Source organism: Chanodichthys erythropterus, chromosome 18, assembly GCF_024489055.1.
Source record: "Chanodichthys erythropterus isolate Z2021 chromosome 18, ASM2448905v1, whole genome shotgun sequence".
Classification (NCBI taxonomy): Eukaryota; Metazoa; Chordata; class Actinopteri; order Cypriniformes; family Xenocyprididae; genus Chanodichthys; species Chanodichthys erythropterus.
This window is the reverse complement of record NC_090238.1, coordinates 19,433,429-19,458,990: the sequence shown is the minus strand read 5'-3', so window position 1 is coordinate 19,458,990 and position 25,562 is coordinate 19,433,429. Positions and strand designations below refer to the sequence as shown.

Here is a 25,562-nt window from a genome sequence, read left to right as displayed (position 1 = left end):
CATGCGCATAGTAGGCCATGTTGTTGTAGTTCGGTGGGACTGGACCGTCATATCTCTCCGTTACCGTATGTCTCTGCGATCATCATCCCCCTCCCGTTTTTGACATCGGGAACACGTAAATAAACCGGAGTGCGCAAACGGCGATTTGCACAATGAATTTAAGCTTGGATCTGTCGCGAAGAAATCCACAGGAAGACTTTGAGCTGATCCAAAGGATCGGGAGCGGAACCTACGGGGATGTGTACAAGGTATAGATCAACTGGGTCTCAGAATTTAGCAGGCTACCTACATAGACTGCATTTTTAGGCATCATATACGCTTTCCAAACGGTCATAATGCCCCTGTGGTGCCCAAAAATGCTGTCTAGGTAGGCAGCTCACTAAGGATTAAGACGCAGCCACTTAACTGACCAATGTAACCAGTGTATGCGGGAGACAACAGATGTGTGTTTATGCTGGACCACTGTGTATCTGTGTTTTGTAGCAATTTTGCGCCTCGGATATTGTGTAATATTCTGAAAGGCTCTAGAGATCTTTGTTTCCATAATGCACAGGGCCTAGCAGGTCTTTTTCACTAGAGAGAGCCTTAGTCCTGCATCTCTTTATGTGATATATGTGACATAAACAAAGGCAAGAATAGACCAATATGCTGCAGAGAGACTGTGCAGTGGCAGATGGTCACTACTAAGGGGTGTTGCAAGGTGTTTAGGAACTAAGGGGAGGGCAAGTGAAATCATGTTCTTAAGAAACATTAAATGTGTCTGACTTCCTCTGGTGACAGGAAGTGGCTGAACTTTAACTGCAAGTGTGAGTGTGTTTGCCCACAACTATGTCCATCCTGTTTGTTCATAATTGTTCCCTCTTCCTGGGGTTTTACAGTGTGTGTGGGTTGGAGTGTGTGTTGGGTGTATGCCATGTAATTCACGCACGTTTACTCAATCAGAGCCTTGTTGTAGGTGGAGAATGAATGGTTTCATCTGACATGTAGGACCAGAATAACAAAACCACTAAGCAAAATAATAACAGAGAGTAGACGTGAAATTAGGCCTCAGCTCTACCCAGCGGTGTGAAAATATGAGCATTTCACAAATTCACTTACATTTATAGTTGTCAGTAATAAAATCTGGTTGAATATTGCAGTGTAATCTAATTTGATTGTTTACATCTGTTCCTCCTGATTAGATTTATCAGTTAACTATTTTAATAAAAAGTAGAGACAGCCCGGAGCTTATTTATTACGGGACAGTGAAATGCCTCACTGCGATCGGAGAGGCCCTGTACGAGTGTGTGTGCATGTGAAAGTTATTTGATGTTCTCCTTGTCCTACTTATGACAGCCATTACAGCACTGTGAACATCGATACACACATTTCAGCTGTTCCATATTACTTGGAGTGCTGAATGGAATTCCATTTAAAACTGAGATAAAATGTTGGAAAATGTCTCTCATTCTCTTTGTGTCTCTCTGATGACATCATCCTCACGTCTGTTTGGCAGACAGATGTCTCTCAGTTCGGTTTTATAGATGAAGCCTTTGTGAGTCTGTTTGTGCATTAACTTGTGAGAGAAATGTGTGTGTGTGTTTTCTAGAAAATCCTGAAAAATATTCTTGAATTGATGAACATAGATTTTAGCGTTTAAATGTTTGGAGTCAGTAAGATTTTTTTTTTTTTTAATCCTCAATAAGGCTGCATTTATATGATAATGTTAAATAATATTCCAGTTTTGTATTTAATATAATTTAAAATATAATGTATTCCTGTGATGGCAAAGCTGAATATTCAGCATCGTTACTCCAGTCTTCAGTGTCACATGATCCTTCAGAAATCATTCTAATATGCTGATTAATATGCTTGACTATAAGTAACGTTGCACCTACATGTCAATGTCAACTAACTCTCATTAGAGTATTATTATCTGAGTATTATTAGTAGTTCTTTGTTTACTAGAGTACATCAGACATGTCATTGGATAGTAAACAATTTCTGTTCTCAAATAATTATGGAGTAAACATTTTCTTGAATAATGTCCTTAAAATATAATTTAAAGGTGCTAAAGAGGTTCTTTTTGTCGACTGAGTTTTTGAAATGAGCGCATGGGTAAGAACAACCCCCCTCCTTCACAGCTCATTTAGAGGGAACGCCTCCCAAAACTCGTGCACGAGTATTGGAACAGGAGTGTTTACCACCGGCATTCGCTGTGTTATTAAGCCGGGCACACATTTAACGACTAGCTAAAACATTCTGACTATGCTGAACATACAGCGATAGTTTCCTGCTCCTGAAGCAGATTTATATACTTTCACATGGAATTTGAACACCGACTGTAATCCAGACTGAACGCAACTGGCTCTTGACTGGACGCGTTTGAGCGCGATCAGTCATAAGTATCAATTTACATTCATAATTGGCAGGTGACTCATAATCTGCAGTTGTTACTCCTGTCTCCTGACAAAAACATTGCATGCGGCGCCTGTGGAGTGTGGAAAGTTACTGGAGCGCGCAACCGCGTGTCTCTCACATGTATTGTCATGGCAGTGATTGACAAGCCAGAGGGGCCAATCGTTTATGCGATGATCGCGTAAACGATTGGCTGATGTTTTTAAGGCCCTACCTCGTGCACAGATGATGTATATTAATATTATTCCTTTCAGTGCACCTAATAAATAGTATTTTATCAGTTAGTACAGACAGTTTCAAGTAATATTGCAAAAATGTATAAAACAAAACATCCTCTTTAGCACCTTTAAGGGATAGTTAACCCAAAAATGAAAATTGGAAAAATCATTTACTCACCCTCAAGTTGTTCCAAACATATAAATTTCTTTGTTCTGCTGAACACAAAAGAAGATATTTTGAAGAAAGTTTGTAACCAGGCCACTTTGGGGCACAATTAACTTCTATAGTAGGAAAAAAAAACTACTATGAAAGTCAATGGTGCCCCAAAACTGTTCAGTTTAACACATTCTTCAAAATATCTTCCTTTGTGTTCAACGGAACAAAGAAATTTATTTACTTGAGGGTGAGTAAATGATGACAGAATTTTTATTTTTTGGGTGAACTATCCCTTTAAATTGTATTTTATGTATTGGCCACTGACCACCTTGCTTTCAGTGCTTAAAGGAACACTCCACTTTTTTTGAAAATAGGCTCATTTTCCAGCTCCCCTAGAGTTAAACAGTTGAGTTTTACCGTTTTCGAATCCATTCAGCCGATCTCCGGTTCTGGCGGTACCACTTTTAGCATAGCTTAGCATAGTTCATTGAAAATGATTAGACCGTTAGCATCGCGCTTAAAAATGACCAAAGAGTTTTGATATTTTTCCTATTTAAAACTTGACTCTTCTGTAGTTAAATCGTGTACTAAGACCGACAGAAAATGAAAAGTTGTGATTTTCTAGGCTGATATGGCTAGGAACTATACTCTCATTCAGGCGTAATAATCAAGGAACTTTGCTGCCGTTCCATGGCTGCAGCAGTGCAATGATATTACGCAGCGTCTCTCACAAACGTCTCCATGGTTGCAAGGCACGTTCCCTGTGCAAGCTGGGGGTCACAGACGCTGCGTAATATCATTGCACTGCTGCAGCCATGGAACGGCAGCAAAGTTCCTTGATTATTACGCCGGAAAGAGAAATTGCACACTTCTCTTTTAATGAGATGTTGGATCAGATTGATCTTTAAATGTGGGTCTGACCCTGTATGATGGCCCGGTTTCACAGACAGGGCTTAGCCTAAGCCAGGAGTAGGCCTTAGTTCAATTAGGATATTTAATGTCCCTGTGAACCGGAAGTTCCAAACAATTCTTCTCCAGTGTTGTGATGTATTTCCAAGTGAAACGGAATATTGAATAGAGGGAAGAGTTTTACCTTAGCGCTCCTCCTCTCCATCTCTCACTCATAGCAGTCTAACGGTTGGAAGGGAGTGGTTTACTTGTTTTCAACCCAAGCCGCCAAACTGACGTCATCAGAGAAGGAACGCCTTTCCAGACCGGACATAACTTTTGAGATTTTGATTAAAGACTACCACGACAAACAATTTTTTTCTGTGTTTTAACTTGCACGGATTAATCGTTCAACACAAGACTAGTAATATGCACTATCAAAGTAAATAGTGTCAATTTTGATTTTATGACAACTTTTAGTATCTTTTATAAACGTACACTTGAAAAAAAACATTATTGGTGTGCATCTTGGGACAAAACAGTGACACTGACATTTTTTAAGATATGTCAGTACAAGTTGCTTTCATTTAAAACAGCTCAAACATGCATTTTAGTCTAGGACTATCTTAAAGGATTAGTCCACTTTTAAATAAAATTTTCCTGATAATTTACTCACCCCCATGTCATCCAAGATGTCCATGTCCTTCTTTCTTCAGTCGAAAAGAAATTAAGGCTTTTGATGAAAACATTCCAGGATTATTCTCCTTATAGTGGACTTCAATGGCCAACTCCAAACGGTTGAAGGTCAAAATTACAGTTTCAGTGCAGCTTTAAAGGGCTTTAAACAATACCAGATGAGGAATAAGGGTCTTATCAAGCAAAACGATCTGTCATTTCCGAAAAAAATACAATTGTATATGCTTTATAAACACAAAATATCGCCTTGCACGTGCTTCCGCATTCCGCATTCTTCAAAACTCTTATGATGTATGTCCTACGCCTTTCCTATTCAACTTACGTGAAAAAACGAAACTGGCGCCACCTTCGTTCCGTAAGTGGAATAGGGAAGGCATAGGACATACAGCGTAAGCTTTTTGAAGAATACGGAAAGCGGAAGCACGTGCAAGGCGATATTTTGTGTTTATAAAGCATATACAATTGTATTTTTTTCGAAAAAGACCGATCGTTTCGCTACATAGGACCCTTATTCCTCTTCTGGCATCGTTTAAAGTCCTTTGAAGCTGCACTGAAACTGTAATTTTGACCTTCAACCGTTTGGAGGCCAATGAAGTCCACTATAAGGAGAAAAATCCTGCAATGTTTTCATCAAAAACCTTCATTTCTTTTCGACTGAAGAAAGAAGGACATGGATATCTTGGATGACATGGGGGTGAGTAAATTATCAGGAAAATTTTATTTAAAAGTGGACTAATCCTTTAAGCCTTGTCTGTGAAACCGGGGGAACATGTAATAATTGTAGCTGATGCATATAATAATGACTAGAACTATCATAGGGTCAGTGAGTTAGCATTTGGCGTTAGCACTTGAATATGTTGTTGTACACCTGTTGGGCTTATGGAATCACAGCTCTAATGCTCTTCTTTTCCAGGCTCGTAATGTCAGCACTGGAGAACTGGCTGCTATCAAAGTCATCAAACTAGAACCAGGTGAGCCATCCCAGCGCTGCTGCACACACAGTGCTGTTTAACCACCGGTAGAGAGTGCCCTATCACTATCCATCAGTACTTGAATAGTTAAATATTACAAGTATGGCCTGTTCATGCATTGCAATGGTGTGATTGTGCATGCATTGTGAATACAGACTGTTTGATCACTCACATTTTAGCACAGAATTCATTCCGTTCTCATCAGTTTCCATGTTTCAGTCTGTTTGCACATTTTTACTGAATTATTTTGTGAATTGATTTTGCAGGAGAGGACTTTGACGTGGTGCAGCAGGAGATTATTATGATGAAAGATTGTAAACACTCAAACATTGTTGCATATTTTGGCAGTTACCTCAGGTACATGTACACACATGCAATCAAACGCCCTTATGTCTCTGGCTTCAATAATATGTTTAATACATTTTGCAATGTAATACATGGGCATCTGGTTCTTCATTAAATGTCAGCAGTTTATTTTTTCTTTAAGTAACACTGTTATGTTATACTAGCACAACACTACCGTTCAAAAGTTTATTTTTTGATAGAAATTAATACTTTTATTCAGCAAAGACACATTAATTTGATCGAAAATGACATTCTAATGTTACAATTTTCAGATTTTCAGTCTCAAACAATCCTAAAAATTGTTACTTTAGCAGCAAATCAGTATATTAGAATGATTTCTGAAAGATCATGTGACACTGAAGACTGAAGTAATGATGCTGAAAATTCAGCTTTGTCATCAAAGGAACAAATTACATTTTAAAATATATTAAATTAGAAAACAGTTATTTAAAATAATCATATTTCACAATATTACTTTATTTATGATAAAATAAATGCAGCCTTGGCAAGCATAAGAGACTTTTCAAAAACATTCAAAGATCTTACTAACCCAAACCTTTGACCGGTAGTGTATATTCTGTTTCACTCTTTTTAACTTTGGTGATATTTTTCACTACCTGTTGAAGTACATGTCACAACGCAGCATGCACTTCTTTAAAGCTGCTGAGGCCAGAAATGGTCTGACAAGATTTGATAATTGATGTCTTAATATCCCTGTTTCAGGAGAGATAAATTATGGATCAGCATGGAATACTGTGGTGGGGGCTCGCTCCAGGATATTTACCATGGTAACTATTATCACTGATACCAAAACGGGAGATATAATGCATTTATCATCTTGAGCTGTTCTCTCATATACACGTGTGTCTATCCACAGTTACCGGGCCATTGTCAGAATCCCAGATTGCGTATGTATGTCGGGAGACCCTGCAGGTATATATGTACACATTTACTTGATCGTAAAAATACTTATGTGTGATAATAACTTTAAATGATTAAATTGGTAATGTGGGTTTCTGTGTTCATGTCAGGGTGTTTACTATCTCCACAACAAAGGAAAAATCCACAGAGATATAAAGGTACAAACTGATCTCTCAAATACTATTAAATCTCATTTTAAGGAGGCCATTCCTCACAGTGTTGACATAATTATCTCTCATGTCCCACTTGACATGCAAAAATAACTGAGATAAATTAGGTGTTTTTTTGGAAAATGCTATTCTTGACAACATGGAAATATCAGGGAATTTTAAAAATTGTTATCCAGGCTTGGAAAAGTCATAGAACTTAAAATCATGGACTTTTTTTTTTTATATATATAGTGAATACATTCAGTTATGCTCTAAAATATTTAATTGGCCATAAATTGCTTTTGTGTAGAGTAAACCTTAAGTGAATGGATGGTGAAATGGTTTTGTTCAATGAATTGGTTGAACTGGTTCACAAATTGGTCTAAATGATTCATTCGTGAATTAGTTTGAATCAAATGAGGAGGATTTGTTATTTTTCAAAATCGCTCACTGTGGCTCCACTCTTGTTTTGTAGGGCGCAAATATACTGTTGACGGACAATGGTTACGTTAAGCTAGGTAAAAAATACTTGATATGAACGACTTTAAATGAGCTTTCGTTGAAACAGAACCACTGAATTCCTCTCCCGCACTATCCGTTTGTGTTTCTCCAGCTGATTTTGGAGTTTCGGCTCAGATATCAGCCACTTTAGCAAAAAGAAAGTCCTTCATCGGAACTCCATATTGGTATGTCAGTCCTCCTTTGTCTCTTGTGTGGTAGGGTTTTTTTTTTTAAATAGTTTAATTTTAGTTGTCGAACTGTAGTCACATGTATATAATGTATTTCTCTGCAGGATGGCACCTGAGGTGGCTGCAGTCGAGAGAAAAGGGGGCTACAATCAGCTGTGTGATATTTGGGCCGTGGGCATCACAGCTATTGAGCTGGCAGAGTTGGAGCCACCAATGTTTGACTTGCACCCCATGAGGTGTGTGTCCTGTGACCTCCATCATGCGCAGTCCATTACTGCACAATGGGTGTCAGATTCTGCTAAATGAACTATGTTGTTTCATAGTTAATATATATTTAATATGATGCCTATCTAGCTTTTACCTTCTTTTTCACATTTGTCTTACTTTGGTCCTCTCTGTTGTGTTTCCTCTTTAGAGCACTTTTCCTAATGACCAAGAGCAGTTTTCAACCTCCCAAGCTGAAAGACAAAGTTAAGTGGTAAGTGTTTTATAATGTATTTAATGTACAGTTCAAAATAGAATGAAAAAAAAACCCAAAATACACTACTGTTCAAAAGTGTGACATTTTTTTTTTATGTTTTTGAAAGAAGTCTATTTTGGCCAATTTGCTTAATTGACTTGTTTAAAGGTGCCCTAGAACGTTTTTAAAAAAAGATGTAATATAAGGTGTCCCCTGAATGTGTCTGTGAAGTTTCAGCTCAAAATACCCTATAGATTATCATTTTTTTAACTGCCTAATTTGGGGCATAATTAGAAATGAGCCGATTCAGGGTGTGTGGCCCTTTAAATCTCGTGCTCCACGCCCCAAGAGCTCGCGCTTGCCTTAAACAACATAAAAAAAGTTTAAACAGCTAATATAACCCTCAAAATGGATCTTTACAAAGTGTTCGTCATGCAGCATTTCTAATCGCGTAAGTACAGTGTTTATTTTTATGTTTACATTTGATTCTGAATGAATTTGAGGCTATGCTCCGTAGCTAACGGCTAATGCTACACTTTTGGAGAGAATTATAAAGAATGAAGTTGTGTTTATGAATTATACAGACTGCAAGTGTTTAAAAATGAAAATAGCGACTGCTCTTGTCTCTGTGAATACAGTAAGAAACGATGGTAACTTTAACCACATTTAACAGTACATTAGCAACATGCTAACGAAACATTTAGAAAGACAATTTACAAATATCACTAAAATATCATGTTATCATGAATCATGTCAGTTATTATTGCTCCATCTGCCATTTTTTGCTATTGTTCTTGCTTGCTTACCTAGTCTGATGATTCGGCTGTGCAAAGATCCAGACCTTCTGCCCTTGTCTAATGCCTTTCATAATGTTGGGAACATGGGCTGGCATATGCAAATATTGGGGGCGTACACCCCGACTGTTACGTAACAGTCGGTGTTATTTTGAGATTCGCCTGTTCTTCGGAGGTCTTTTAAACAAATGAGATTTATATAAGAAAGAGGGAACAATGAAGTCTGAGACTCACTGTATGTCTTTTCCATGTACTGAACTCTTGTTATTTAACTATGCCGAGGAAAATTCAATTTTTGAATCTAGGGCACCTTTAACAATACAATAAAAACAGTAATATTGTGAAATATTATTTCAGTTTAAAATAACTATTTTTCATTTTAATATATTTCAATATGTAATTTATTACTGTGATGCCAAAGCTGAATTTTCAGTGTCCATCAGAAATCATTCTGAAATGCTGATTTGCTAATACATTTTTTCAGGATTCTTTAATAGAAAGTTCAACAGCATTAATTTGAAAAAAAGAAATCTTTTGTAACATTATTAATGTTTTTATTGATAGAATCTGTGGCAAAATGTCAGTTTGTTGTTATTGTTTTTTGCATGGATTAAATTCCCACAAGTATTATGCTGGTAACTCCTAACCAAAAGGTCATTCACAAAATTGCGTTATCATTAAGAGAAGCTTCACATATCTGCTTTTAAACCCGTCTTAGTTCAATAGAGGGTATGCATTGACGTCACTTTCCCGGATAGTGACATGCAGCCAGGAATCGTGTTTCCTGACATTTATATGTGCCGGGGAAAGACATAAAGCAAATCTTTATATAAATACAATAGAATGATCACTTCTATCATTGTTATATATATCGTCATATCGTCCTGCTCTAAAACTTGTACAGTTTTTGTCAGTGTTTATGCAATGCAGAATATAAGATGGTAAATATTTAATTGATGAGCTGTCAACACAATATATAACAATACAATATATAGGGTATGATTTTACCCCAAAATCCAACATTTTGACACAAAATGATAACTGCAAATCCACATTTCTCTGCCTGGAGTGCAGTTGTTTCTGTGAATTGCAGCAGTCTGTAAAAATATACCTCAGATTTTGTGTCAAATCAATTTGTATAGTGAATCACAAAGCTCTTTCCCATTTTTTTGGATGTTTTTGTGTGCTGTTCGCGGCATTCACACTGAAAACCAATGCTGCCACTCAATGGATGTAACCGCAGTCATAACGGCGGACGCTGACGTCACCTGCACACCCTCTATTCTAAGTTTGTTACTACAATGGCAAATTATGACCTATTCAAATGTTAGTTACATTTTTCATTGTTTTCTGTGGTAAACAACACAAAAACTTTTCTTTACGTGTGAAAAACTCATCTGGTTTGTTTTGGTTGATGAAGGACAAATAACTTCCATCACTTTGTGAAAATGGCTTTGACCAAAAATCCCAAGAAGAGACCAACAGCTGACAGACTACTGCAGGTAAGATCTACCTTTTTTAGAGAACATATATGATTGGCTCCATTGAATCCACTGCATCACTTCTGTTTTTGCAGCACCCGTTTGTTACCCAGCCGCTTAGCCGGACTCTTGCCATTGAGCTACTGGACAAAGCCAACAACCCTGACCACAGCACACACAGTGATGCAGAAGAGGATGACATTGATCCAGAGGTAATTCCATATATCTGTCTCTTTCTTTACCTTTTAACCAGTGGGAAACCATGTTGGGGCTTTAAACTGAAGCACTGATTTCTAATTGGTTGTTTCTTTAGATGTAGATCCTAAGTGAGGGCAGACAGTTGGCTCTGCCAGCTGCCAGGTACAAGTGTGTCCGGTTACCCATGGTGCAGTGTGCATATGCGAGTGTGTGTGTATATGAACGCATGTGAGTTTATTGGTTTTAACACGTAACGGCAGTGGTTTGCGGTGTTGTCTTGAGGAAAGATTAGGGTCTTTTAACAGATATATTTAGAAAACGTGTGTATATAACTAAGCCTTTTTAGCTTCCAAGCTTTAAATCTTTACCTGTGGTGTTTTTGTTTGCAGTCTCCCGTGTCTGTTCCGCATCGAATCCGCTCAACTAGCAGGAGCTCACGAGATGGAAAGACTCTGTCTGAGATTAACTGTAAGTCATGTGTCAAGCAACCCTTGACTCACCCAACTGAAATAAACACAAGAATTCTCAGAAACCTGAAGTCTGTGTGTGGCCCTCTTCTAGTTGATAAGGTGAGGTTCGATCCACCTCTGAGGAAGGAGACCGAACCGCATCATGAGATGGTTTGTGACACTATGACATTGATTTATTGTTATCTAGTCTGTTTGTTTAGATTACTTGTTTGATTGTCTTTTTGATTCATGTAGGATCTACCGTTAGAGCCCCAAAGCATTCTGGGAAATAACAAGTGAGTGTGTTTATGCTTTATTTGTGTGTCTATCTAAAAAATGAATGAATGAATGAATAAGAAATAGTATAAATCTAGTCGACCACATTGATAAACTAGTCAGTCAGTAGATAACTAGTCTTAACCTATCCCTAGTTTAAACTAACAAAAGTGAAAATAAAACTAGTCGAAAACTAGTCGATCTGACTATTCAGTTAGTTGGTTGTTGGATTATTGGTTGACTGGTCATCCATCATAACCCATCTCTTTTTTTTTTTGGTGACATGACATGAAGACCAGTTTTGGTAACAGAATTTGTCCTCCGCATTTAACCCATCCAAGTTAGCGCACACACATTAGAAGTAGTGAGTAGTGAACACAGACTCACTGCAAATTGTGGACACACACACCAGGAGGGGTGGGCAGACAGTTTTGCTGTGGCGCCCGGGGAGTGATTGGGGGTTAGGGCATCGGTATTGAGAACCAAACCCGCAAACTTCGGGTTACCAGCCTGACTCTCTAACATTTAGGCCACGAATGCCCCAAATGATGTGGCAGCGGTGGTATTAAAATAGCAAAACTAAAATTGAATAAATAAAGAATTGTCTACCTGACTGATCAACTTGTTGGTTGTTGGATTACTAGTTGACTATGCATCCATAGTTTAAAATAACAACATTGAAAATAAATAAATAAAGGAATGTCTAAAACTAGCTAGCCTCACTAATCAACCAGTCGGTTGTTGGTCAACTAGTCATCCATCATGACTCATCTCTAGTTTAAAACAACAAAACAAAAAATTAAAGGGTTAGTTTACCCAAAAATTTAAATTCTGTCATTTATTACTCACCCTCATGCCGTTCCACACCAGTAAGACCTTTGTTAATCTCATTAATCGGAACACAAATAGATATTTTAGTTCAAATCCGATGGCTCAGTGAGGCCTGCATAGGGAGCAATGACACTTCCTCTCTCAAGATCCATTAATGTACTAAAAAAATATTTAAACTGGTTCATCTGAGTACAGTGGTTCAATATTAATATTATAAAGTGACGAGAATATTTTTGCTGTGCCAAAAAAAAACAAAATAACGACTTATTTAGTGATGGCCGATTTCAAAACACTGCTTCAGGAAGCATCGGAGTATAAATTAATCAGTGTATCGAATCATGATTCAGATCGCGTGTCAAACTGAAGGTCTTACGGGTGTGAAACGGCATGAGCGTCAGTAATAAATGACAGAATTTTAATTTTTGGGTGAACTAACCCTTTAAGAAAGAAAAAAGAGTAAGTCTACAACCGGTTGACCTCACTAATCCGCTAGTTTTGTTGTTGGATGACTAGTTGACTAGTCGCTTCCCTAGTTTATACTAATATGTTTGTGTACATATATATAACAAGTTCTCTCTTTTATTCATTATTTTTCAGGAGTCTATTAAAATCTGTGGCTGAGGAGCTCAATCAAAGGTACTGCCCCTCCCACTGTCACTTTTGATTGGCCAGCCAAACTAATCACCTCTGCAGTCTCATCTCCTCTGCTTGGCACTGAGAAGCTCTTACTGCTGTGTGTGTGTGTGTGTATGAGTGTGTGTGTTCTCTGCATTCTTCTCTGGCCGCTATACCTTCTTAGCCTCACCCTCTTCATCTCTCTCAGGGGTCATGTGACACATTTAGAGGATGAGGAGGAGGATGAAGGTGATGATTTGCAGTAAGTGAGAGGAAGATGTGATGTGAGATGTGTATCATTCAAAAACACCTGTGATCATTCGTGACTTCCTGTCTGTTAGTGTCAACCCGGATGTGATTTTGAAGGATGTGCTCGATTTGTTTTGTAGTGTGTCTGGTTTGCTTGCTGATGCACAAATGCATGATCCTGGTGAAAATATGTATTTGTCTTTATAAATTAATTTAAATTAGAGTTTAAGGTAAGCTAAGACACTTTAGTATTCTTTTTGCTTAATTAGATCCTTGGACATGTTAAAGGGTTAGTTCACCCAAAACTGAAAATTCTGTCATTTATTACTCACCCTCATGCTGTTCTAAACCCATAAGACCTTCATTAATCTTCGGAACGCAAATTAAGATATTTTAGTTGAAATCCAATGGCTCCGTGAGGCCTCCATAGGGAGCAATGACACTTCCTCTCTCAAGATCCATAAAGGTACTAAAAACATATTTAAATCAGTTCATGTGAGTACAGTGGTTCTATGTTAATATTATAAAGCGACGAGAATATTTTTGGAGCGCCAAAAAAAAAAAAAATAATAACAACTTATTTAGTGATGGCTGATTTCAAAACACTGCTTCTTGAAGCATCGGAGCACAGATGAATCAGTGTATCGAATCATGATTCAGATCGCGTGTCAAACTGCCAACGGCTGAAATCACGTGACTTTTGGCGCTCCGAACAGCAGATTCGACACACTGATTGATTTGTGCTCTGATGCTTCATGAATTTATTTTTAATTTTTTTTAGCCATGTGCCTTCATAATCATTCATCTCATATACATCACAATAGGTGAGACGATCGCAATTTCTATTTCATGCCTACTTTAATACAATTGCATGTGCTATTACTGTTTTTACACTATAAGACTTTTTGTGAATTTTTGTCTGCCAGACTATAAAATGGGCAAAAGAAAAATAAATCCTATAGATTTACTTTGAAGAAGGAACCCATGTATCATAAAGAAGGGGCCTGGCCGTTTTTGAATTGGGATAGTAAGCGACCACCTATCAATCACATAGAACACCCTATCAACCACATAGCAACACCCTGGCAACCACCCAGAACACCCTAGCATTGTGGCAATGAGTTTAGCAGGGACAAGCACTTATACTCAGAAAATCTTGTTATAAATCAATTATAGTGAATGAATTATTGTGTATGTTGTATGTTGTGTGTTGATTCTGATTTGTATTTCAGTCATGGAATTTGATCAGACATTTGTTTTGGTTTGTTTAATAAGTTGGTGATGAGCACAAGACATACAGAAACTCTTTTATTTTCAGTCACTTTGAAGGTTTGAAGCTTACAGTCCAAGCTGAGGACAGTTCCACAATGTGTCACTCCTACTTAGAGTTTCCTGAAAGAGTAAACTCTAAGAAGATCAAAATATTCCTAACCTCTTCTCTGGATTAGGTAGATTATACTCGAGCATATTTAGCACTATGTTTGTGTGTCTTGTGTCCACATGACCATTCTTGCTTGCCGGTAATAATTCTTTACTGTTTTTGACATTGTATATGGTGTCTTTCTTCATCTGATTGAATCCCTGTGTGCTTTTCCACTGTCCAAAGAAACTGTGCCATTGGTCCTTGCGTCCTTTTTTTGTGTTACCACATCTTGATTAGCAGCATGACTATAAATCATTACAATATGCACTTATGTGTCTGTGCCTACAGCTGTAACTCCACTTCAACCATGAGACCTAAAGTACCACCTCCTCTGCCACCCAAGGTAAAAGATACACATACACTTTCCAGTGCAAAACACGTGTCTCGCAGACTTTTGACAGAATGTGTAACTCGCACTCGTTCTCTTTATTACCTCTTAGCCGAAGGTTCTGTCTCCAGCACAGAACATTACCGTCTCAGAGGACAATACCGGAGAAGGGACCATTAAACGTTGTCCAGCTTCTGCAAGCTCCACCCCTCCTGCTCGGCCTGCTTCCTGTGTGCCCCCAAGACCGCCACCTCCTCGTCTGCCCCCACACAGGCGTAGTAGTCTAGGTAACAAACCATCTGAGCACGTTCAGACAGAGCCAGCAGGGGATGATGAGATTTATAGGTTCTGGGAATGGCTTCATGCTGAACAACAGGAAGAGCAAAGTAAGCTAAGCACTGCCCACTTGAGCATACTCTCCTGTGATTGGTAGACAGCCTTGCCAGTCTTCCTCTGTTCCTTGTGCTTTTGAATACTGTCGTTTTAGCATTAGTTCAGTCCCACTACATTCATAGCTGCAGCTTTACTGTAGTTTAGTTGAGAGCTGCTTAGTGTGAGTTAGTAGTTACAACTCATTAACAATTAACTTAATGAATTATGCAAATAAGGTAACAAACATGACCATGCTGAATCAGCTCTTTAAAATGCAAAAAGTGTGCTTGACTAAACCGTGCATCTGGATAAATGCCCAGTTATGATTCTCTTCTCCATTATTTGATCATTTGATGAATTACCACTGCATTAATAGAAAATGTGCACAAATTCTGTTTACTACTTGCTTTCTGCAGGCAGTAACAGTGCAACCAAAAACAGCCAAATATCTTGTTTGTTTGTTTTTTTTAAATAGGGGTGCATCTATAATGAGCCTAATTTACAAAGGCGTATCTTTGTTCCTTGGATGTGATTTCAGTTTTCAAAGGAAAGCTATAATGTGAGTGTTTATGTGCAGGTAATGGAGTTTCTGTTCAGGAGAATGGAGAAAAAGAAAAACTGGCCTCCCTTCCCTCATCTAGTCTAAAGGTATGGTTAATCTCCCTATAGTTATTTTTTAAATTATTTTCTTTATTCTAATATTGTTCAAAAATATAACATAATTATAATTAGGGTTATAATTAGAGTTGTATAATTAGAATTGTTCTAAACCCCAAACTTTATTATTAATAATTTATTAAACTTCATTGTCTGTTCTACGGACAGGAGGAGAAAGATGTGGTATATTTTTGTCAGAGTGATCGGACTTTTAGTTATTGCCTTGCAAATACAATTCCCTAATTAAACAAGAAAAAAAAAAATAGTTTAATAAAACATATGCTGCTGTGGTAAACTGTGATAGCCTTTTACAGAGTTTGTCTGTTTCTCTTTTTGTAGCTACCCCTTAGTAATGGCCTCCCACCAACCCCTAAAGTACATGTGAGTCATCCACTCTCCCTCTTTCTGCCTGTCTCTTTATCTCTCCATCTCATGTTCTTGCTATATCTCTTTCATACACACAAACATTGAAAGACTTTGAAGGTATCAACACACCTGGATTAACACAAATGTCATAGCAACTACATTTAGACCATTCAAACTCAGCTCTGCTACCATGATGTTGATCTTTCGTTCTGCTCTGCAGATGGGAGCTTGTTTCTCTAAAGTGTTTAATGGCTGTCCCCTGAAGATTCACTGTGCCTGTTCATGGATAAACCCAAACACCAGGGGTGAGAAACAGCACATGCAGAGCTCAAATCAAATGCTTCTTACATAATTAGCATAATTATGGTTCTTGTCAGTTTTATGAGATTCTCTTGTGACACATTTTCAGATCAGTATCTGATTTTTGGTGCAGAGGAAGGAATTTATACACTCAATCTGAATGAAATTCATGAGAGCACCATGGAACAGGTCAGGAATAACTAAGACAGGCTTGACGATTTTTATATATGTATATACACACACACACACACACACAAATGAGCCAAAACATTATGATAACCTGCCTAATATGCTGTTGGTCCTCCATGTGCGGCAGAAACAGTGCCGACTCACCAAGGCATGGTCTCCACGAGACCCCTGAAGGTGTCCTGTGGTATCTGACACCAAGACATTAGCCTCAGATCCTTCAAGTCCTGTAGGATCCAAGGTGGAGTTACTATAGGTCAAACTTTTTCGTCCAGCACATCCCACAGATGCTCAATTAAAATTGAGATCTGAAGAATGTGGCGGCCAGGGCAACACCTTGAACTCTTCATCATGTTCCTCAAACCATTCCTGAACAATGTGTGCAGTTGTGGCAGAAACCTGCTGAAAGAGTAGTCATGAAGGGCACATGTCAAATTTACATCCACATGAATGGCCGGACCCAGGGTTTCCTAGCAAATCATTGATGTGCAGACACCTTAAGAAAACGGGACTCATCGGACCGGGAAATCTTCTTACACTGCTCCAAGGTCCAGTTTCGACGCTCGTTGCCCATTGTAGGCACTTTTGACAGTGGACATATAGGTCATCATAGGCCCTCTGATTGGTCTGTGGCTGCAGCCCCATACACAGCAGAGTGTGTTGTGACGTATTACTCCCATAAACATAATAAAAATTTTCTGTGACTTGTGCCACAGTAGACCTTCTGTTGGCTCGGACCAGACAGGATAGCCTATGTTGCCCTTGTCCATTGATGAGCTTTGGGTCACCTGTTGCCGGTTTGTGGTTTGTCCACAGACCACTGTTGGTAAATTGTCAAAACTAATGATCGGGAGCAACTCACATGCCTTGCCGTTTCAGAGATGCTCTGACCCAGTCAGCTTTCCGTAACAATTTGGCCTTTGTCAAATCTTTCATCCTTTTATTCTTGCCCATACCCAGACCTTATTATGTGGCGTTGTTAGGAGATGATTAACGATATTCACTTCACCTGTGACTGGTCATAATATTTTGGCTCATCAGTGTAATATAGTCAAAATGCTAAAAATATGTAATCAATATTTATAAAATGTATAATAGTATAAATTGATATAATCAAGTATATAATCAATATTTATGTATTTGCTTTAAAAAGTAAATGATAATTTATTTAATCACAAGAAACAATCATTGAATTTTGATTTTGAGAATAACGTGTTAATGGAATATTTATTTTCATTGAATCACATGCAGCTGGTTCCACGGAGGTGCACATGGGTGTATGTAATGAACAACTGGCTGCTTTCTATATCAGGTGAGATAAAACCAATAATGAAAAGATTTGCATGCTTTTCAAGGATATTTTAAATGTTTTAGCTTTACTATAAATGTAATTTTATGCACATGTATGTGTGTTCCACAGGTAAAGCATCTCAGCTGTACTCTTACAACCTGACGGGGCTCTTTGAGCAAGCTCGACAGATGCAGAAGTTACCCGTTGCCATACCAACACACAAACTTCCTGACAAAATCATCCCACGGTATGTTTCAGACTAATCTATTTACAATCTTATTTTTGTATAGCAATTTATTGCTATACAAAAATGTAAATATATGTTAAATGCACATCCTATTAAATCTCATCATTTTGCATTTTAGTACTATCATGGTAATGCCTTTCTTTCAGAAAGTTTACCGTGTCCAATAAAATACCAGAAACAAGGGGTTGTCAGAAATGCTGTGTAGGTCAGTATAGATTCATTCATATATATGCTCAGAACACTGCACATTTTTTAGTATTTGCACATAAATAGTAAATATTCTTTGCACAAATACAGTCAACATGTTTCTGTTTGTGTATTTATAGTGCGAAACCCATACACGGGTCACAAGTACTTATGTGGAGCTTTCCAGTCCAGCGTAATGCTATTTGAATGGGTGGAAGCCATGCAGCGCTTCATGTTGATAAAGGTAAGTGAGATAAAGAGAAATAACACCGAGAAATAATGTGAATCTACCTAGTATAATCCTATGTATTTGTGTCTGTTCAGAGCATAGACCTCACCCTGCCGTGTCCATTAGAAGTCTTTGAGATGTTGGTGGTTCCTGAGCAGCATTATCCACTGGTTTGTGTTGCAGTCAGTAAAGGAAGCCACCCCGATCAGGTGGTTACATTTGGCACTGTTGATCCCAATGCTGCCACCCCTGCGTTCACAGAGCCCGGTCAGTATCACAGAGTCTCACTGTGTCTCAGTTCAAAACAAAATTACTTTTTGCTTTGGTTTGGATTGCTAAAAAAATGTTTGGAGCTTTTAGAGTGCTGCTCTTGGGTCTTGTATGAACCCTTGTTGTGTTATGTGTTTCCAGAAACTCCTCAGACATGTGTCATACACGTGACTCAGCTGGAGAGAGACACTGTCCTAGTGTGTTTAGATCGTAAGTAAATCAAATATATTTGTTTTTATTGTAATAAAAAATATAATAATATTTATGAAAGAATGTTTCTATTTAAAATAATATTCAATTTGAATATAATAGCAATTATAATGAAATACATGATATTTACAGTGCACAGCATAAATGAGTACACCCCCTCTGAAACTTCTGAAAGTCAGCAATTACTCAATTACTTAGAAGACATGTTAGGGTTCTGTAGAGATATAATGTTCCAGCAAGTCTGCTTAATCAATTACCAAAGAAGCATGTCAAAATTATTAAAAATTTCTTGACAGTTAAAAGTGTTATATAGCCCACTGAATCATTCTCAAACTTAATGCTGACAACAATGGAAGCACTTGGGAGAGGACTGTCAGGAGACTTATTTATTAGCACAGAAGAGGACAGTGGTACAAGAAGATTACCAAATCATTGTTTTAAGTGTGAAAACATAGCACAAGTAACACAGAAATTCAAAAACAATGGACTTGTGACAAGGCCCCTGAAATAATCAGGCCTTCATTTTAAGCTTTCATTTAGTGATGAGGGATTTTTTTGCTAGACAAGGAGCAGGAGAAATACCAAGCGAGTGTCTCAGAGCCAGCAAAAGCTATGAAAAGAGTGACTGTTTATCTCACAGAGTAAGATGCAGCCTGCAGAAATGACTTGCATGGTTGTTGTTCTCACTGGAACTGCATACTGTAGCCAAAGCACAATAAAGTCAGTTAGCCATTTCCAAAGCCCATATTTACAAAATATAGATTCTGGGAATCAGTACTCTGGTCTCATGAGACCAAATCAATCATTTTGGATCTAACAGCATCCAAAATGTTAAGGTATTGCTAGAGGAGGAGTACAGTGAGAAGTGCCTGGTTCCCACAGTAAAGTTCAGTGGTAGTAAAGCTATTATATAGGGATGTTTGAGTGCTGAAGGTGTGATGGAGTTGTGCTTTATCAATGCTGTCATGAATTAACACCACTGTGTAATTTAATACACAAACTTGAAACAGAAGATGTTACCCTTTCCTCATACACTGCATTGTTGGGCGGTTTTTCAACATGACAATGAGGATATGCAAGGTGATAACCCTTCTGTGGACATGTATTGCACTCAATCTTATCACTCTTGAGCTCCTGTGGGGGATTCTGTAGAGATGAGCAACACTCCCCATTAAAGATCAGTGTATTTAAAGAGCTCATCTTACAGGAGTTAAACAGGACAGATGTGACAATTTGTCAGGAACTTGTACACACTGTGCCAAGAAGGGTCAGAGCAGTATATTCAAAATTATGGAGGACATACTAAGTACTAGAATATTATACATTTGTTTAATTAAATCTAGTGTGTACTCATTTCTGCAATCCTTAATTTAAACAAAATTGGCTAATTTACTTATTTTATGGCTGTTAATGACATATATTTCTCAGTTTTTATTATGTATATGTTTAATAAATTTTAGCTTTGCCATCTTTCCATGATTTGTATTAGTGGTCATAAAGAAAATACATCTTTTGTATTTGTTCAGAGGGGGTGTACTCATTTATGCTGTGCACTGTACATTTGTAATATGCATATATTTATATACACTAATTAACAATATCATTTGGAGAAATTGATTATTCTAATTATAATAGATTTATGAAAGCAATACCACTTTAAGCTGTGTGGTAAAGATGTTTTTTTTTATCAGTTAAGGGCTAGTTTTAGACAGTGTGATAAAATCACATGTACATTTAACCTGATATTGCCACCTGATGAAGCTATGATGGTTGCTGAAATCACACAGGATTGTTTTTCTCTCCATATTTGTCAGCACCTGATTCATGTTCAAACAAGCATTTGCATAAGCTCTTGTTTTTTTTTTTTTTTATCCAGCAGTTCCATCTATGGGAAGACGTTACTACATTACAATTTGTTTCTATATTTTGCAGGGTGTATAAAATTGGTGAATTTACAGGGCAGGTTAAAATCCAACAGGAAGTTGTCAACTGAACTTACCTTTAACTTCCAGATTGAGGCAATAGGTAAGAACTAAATGAAGTTTTAAACAAGTTAATTAAATCAAGACTGAGAGGAGAAGTCATTGTGTGCTTTGATTAATAATAATAATTGATTTGTCTTTTTTCAAGTGTGTCTGCAGGACAGTGTTTTGGCGTTCTGGAAGCATGGAATGCAGGGGCGAAGCTTTAAAAACAGTGAGGTATGATATGCCTGTGAGAACCAAAAAAAGTCTGTCCATTGAACAATAGAAGCACTAAGTTACTATCAAACCAAGCAAATTTCTGTTGTTAAATGCAGCAAATTCATGTAACCAACTTAAGCATAAGCAAAATCTGTGCAGAGAACTTCACATTATGCAGATTCATATTGCAATGACTGGATTTTTGCCACAAAATTTTCAAAGAACAATGGTAAATATAACTGCACCTTTAGACAATATGTAAGTAATATGTTGGTAACCGATGTTCTCTGCTTTAGATCACTCAGGAGATCGCCGATAACTCACGAACCTACAGGCTGCTGGGTGCAGACAGGTGAGAGCTCACCAACACACACACACGATACCACACCAGAGTCACAGTCGGAAGGGTTCTCATAAAATTTCTCTGTCTTTCTCAGAGTGGTGGTGTTGGAAAGCAAACCGACGGAAGACCCCACGGCTCAAAGTAATCTGTACATCCTCGCAGGCCACGAGAACAGCTACTGAAAACACACTGCCTTAACACACACTAAGTAATGCACGCAACCAAGTTCAAATTCCTGAGACTTGTACACCTCATTTTCATTTATAAACTACAGAACACAACAATACAGAAAAACTTACACAAAGATAGCTGAAATAAAACACTACAGATTTTTGGTTCAGTATGATACCAGCCCCTGTAACCTTGTATTGATACAAAATCGATACCTTAGTACAAAGGTGCGTTCACGCCATGTCGTAATTACGAGATTCCAATTTGTAAAAAGTGTTCACGTCCTTGTAGAACTTGTAATTAGTCGATAGTATTGCCATATATCCGCATAATGCCCAGTCCGAGGATGTGAACGGCTTCGATTTTATCTCGAAATTACAGAGAAAGGCTTTGTCGAAGATCACATTAACAAGCAAAACAGGTCTCATCGCATCCACTTATTGGAGAAAGTGTCAACAGCAGTATGAACTGACGCCGATATCTATGGACTTTTAAAGTAATCAACTAACCTAGTTAGTTATTTTTATTGTTTGTGGTTCGTTCAATTTTAATATCCGAATGTTAGTCAGAATACAAATAAAAAACTTTTAGATATCAGTCATCTTTGGTAGCTCCTTTGAAGTCATCTTCAGTAAAACAGCTCTTTATTTAAGGAAGCACATACAAAAGACCTGAACCGGAAGTGATGCAACCTGTTTTTCGCAATTTGGAAGTTTGTTACGCACAACCCCCATTACGACAAGGTGTGAACGCAGCACAAGCAAACGTAGGTAGACCGTTATAGATTTGCAAAGCATGTAATGGTAACATTAACAAATCTAATACCTTAAATTCCAATTCTACAGTAATACATTGAATTTTAGGTATAGTAACGGTTTAAAATTTTTGGCTGGAGTTTCTTTTTCTACTGGCAAACTGCATAACCTTACTATAAATGCATTTCAATACACAAACACAGTGCAAACTAAACTCAACGGAGACACCTTGATACACAACCATCAGTTCTGTATGACTGAGATAACTTATGTAAAAACACGACAGTCTACTAAAAGATGAAACAAATTACCTGGCTTTTATATCTGGCATGATATGCAGGTGTTGTACCATCTTGTTGGCTTCGTAGTTTTCAGTACTGCAGTGACGCAGTCCCGTAAACAGCTCCTCTCGGTGTCGTACTAATACAGTTCACAATTGTTTACATAGAAAAACAATTTCAAAACACCCCAGTGGAACACAAATATGCGCTCTGTGTGAACCGGTGTTATATCGAATTCTGTGACCCACTTAATTATGTGACCATACATATAATGTAGCGACAGTAGGGTTAGGATTAGCTCGATACAGTGCCTACTAGGGTCACAGAATTCAGTACAACACCTGTATATCTAACTAACTCACTGTTTTTTCTTCTTCGCCTCTTTCTCTTCATTCAATCTTATGACGCCTCTTTTTTTTATCTCAAAAGTGCAGTCACATTAGCAAATTTTTGTGGGCAAAAAGGTCCAATGAAAGTGATGCATGAAGCACTGCTCACACAGAAGCAGCTTTCTGCTGGTCGATGGGGTGAATTTGTGACCCTGGACCACAAAACCAGTCATAAGGGTCAATTTTTTGTGAAATTGAGATTTATACATAATCTGAAAGCTGAATAAATAAGCTTTCCATTGATGTATGGTTTGTTAGGATTGGTCGAGATACAACTATTTGAAAATCTGGAATCTGAGGGTGCAAAAAAATCAAAGTATTAAAGTCGTCCAAATGAAGTCCTTAGCAATGCATATCCACTCACAAAAATACATTTTGATATATTTATGGTAGTAAATTTACAAAATACCTTCATTCAACATGATCTTTACTTAATTTCCTAATGAATTTTAGCATAAAAGAAAAATAGATTATTTTGACCCATACAATGTATTGTTGGCTATTTCTACAAATATACCCGTGTGACTTATGACTGGTTTTGTGGTCCTGGGTCGCATTTATGTGAACCCAAAGTGAACTGTGCTTGCAGAAATATTTTGCCCAATCACAATTCCTATTTAAATGACTGTATCTTGCACACAAAAATTCACTTATGTGCCAATTTATGTGGCCACACCAGTCCCATTAGATCCATATTTCATTATTAACAGCACAGGAACAGACAGTGGAACCTTAGAGCAGTTATTTCTATAGTTATAAATTATGAACTGTGTGAACCATTTTTGTTAGCACATCCTCGGTGGATTAAGCATTGAATGATGAAATTAAGTGCAGCTAATATATTTTTTTTCATCCTACAAAGTATGTCATTCATGACCCCCTCATTCTAATTCATTTAGACTATAGCAATATCCTTAATTCCTCATTTCCTGTACAGAAAAGTACTGAGGTGGTGTCAGATCGCAATACCATTACCATATATAGATATATATATATATACATATATATATATATATATACATATATATATATATATATATACACATAGATATAAATTGTATGTTCTTAGACTGTCTGTGCTGCCCTATACTGTAACAGCATCATGTTTAGTATCATCATGAGCCACTTAATGAGTGATTTTAGAGATTTTATGTTTCATTATTTATGCAGAAAAGCCAAGTGTCATGTTTTCATTACCAAGCACTGTTATTGAAGGTTTGCACAATACGTTTGCTCATGTGTGCTTTTCTCAGCGTGCCGTGTGTGTTAATGAGTGAGTGCGCACTTACAGGCTGTGATGTCAATAGTAGAGTATAACAGACAAAGAAAAAACTATTTATCAGGCTCACTGAAAACCGATTAGAGATAATAATGTCTTATGAATGCAGTATGTGTAAATATAAAAGGGGAAGTCAGAAAAAGAGCTCTTTCTAGAATGTAGCTGTCTGTGAAGCTTTCTAGCATCAGTTTTTATGGTGTCATATCTGAAAACTAATTGTTCCTTTTTTGTTTCAAAATAACAAAATCATGTTTTGTTTAGCTGAATGCGCAAATTTAGCATGTCGTCTCTACCTCTAACATGCATTTAAAAACTTTACATAAGATCATGCGCCATTATAAATAAAAAAAAAAACACTACTTCAAATAGAGTATCTATAGAGAAACGGCAGTTTTGAACCCTGGTCTTGTCACATGGTCCATGGTCCTGATTTTGTCAAGACCCGAATGAAACCATGTCTGAGCCTAATCTCCAGTAACCTTTTACTTGGTTTGTTTAAAAGAGTCACAAATGTGATTTTTGATGCTTTAAGTACATAGCGTGTGTCAAACTACTCCATGTCCACTACAGCATTGTTCTCTTGTGTAATGTGATGCACATGTTTTGTATATAGTGTAAAATAATTTGAGTTTTACAGACTGTATAAAGCCAATATTTTGTTTCAAATGTGAAACTCTTTTATGAGATTTAACACATTAAACCAAGGTGCAAAAAGATGCAACTGAATGGTGTTATTGTTGTCATACATACATACACTTATACTCAGAAATAATTTTATCTTAAAATATTACTAATTTTGCTTTATTCCCATTTATGTTCCATTTAAATGTATATACATGTGACATTTGTTTTTTTATTATTTGTTTTTTTTATTTAGAAAGTATACATCATGTATTTATAACATTTTTATTTATGAGTAATTATTGTAATTTTGTTAAATTGACTTATTAAATAGTTATTATATCGTTTATCATTTTATCAGATATAGTTTTGCATTCTGTCAGTGCAGCCCAGCATAAACTGAACAAGAGATGGATAAGTGTGCCTATTTGTTTGTATATACTTGTATCATCAATGTAAAATCATCAAAATTCTGCCCAAAATTATATTGAAAATTGATTTATCATGCAAAATGTTTTGTGTGCTATGTCAGAAACATTCAGTAATTTTATCAAGCAGCTTTAGCACATTTTCTTTTGAGTGTGTTTTGTGAGAAATACAGTGGTTCTCAACCATAGCCCTATTGTAACAATCCTAAGAGGGAGGAGAAAACACTTCCCAATTGTTGCTGATTGCAAAGGTTTTGCTTCCA

The 25,562-nt window shown here is 37.2% G+C and overlaps 1 protein-coding gene across 1 annotated transcript; it reads left to right on the top strand.

The window, feature by feature from the left end:
* The first annotated feature begins 10 nt into the window (after nucleotides 1-10).
* On the top strand, nucleotides 11-24,987 carry map4k3b (mitogen-activated protein kinase kinase kinase kinase 3b). Its single transcript, XM_067366567.1, has 32 exons — nucleotides 11-248; nucleotides 5,270-5,327; nucleotides 5,594-5,684; nucleotides 6,396-6,460; nucleotides 6,550-6,605; nucleotides 6,704-6,751; nucleotides 7,218-7,260; nucleotides 7,356-7,428; nucleotides 7,536-7,667; nucleotides 7,847-7,909; nucleotides 10,106-10,187; nucleotides 10,262-10,378; nucleotides 10,754-10,832; nucleotides 10,926-10,984; nucleotides 11,069-11,109; nucleotides 12,518-12,556; nucleotides 14,496-14,550; nucleotides 14,648-14,822; nucleotides 15,485-15,555; nucleotides 15,904-15,945; nucleotides 16,151-16,235; nucleotides 16,340-16,419; nucleotides 17,668-17,728; nucleotides 17,837-17,954; nucleotides 18,101-18,159; nucleotides 18,281-18,384; nucleotides 18,465-18,636; nucleotides 18,781-18,849; nucleotides 20,782-20,874; nucleotides 20,980-21,050; nucleotides 21,329-21,384; nucleotides 21,470-24,987. Exons 1-32 carry the CDS (start codon nucleotides 153-155, stop codon nucleotides 21,555-21,557), a joined length of 2,541 nt encoding a protein of 846 aa, XP_067222668.1. The 5' UTR covers nucleotides 11-152; the 3' UTR covers nucleotides 21,558-24,987.
* The last annotated feature ends 575 nt before the right edge of the window (nucleotides 24,988-25,562 follow it).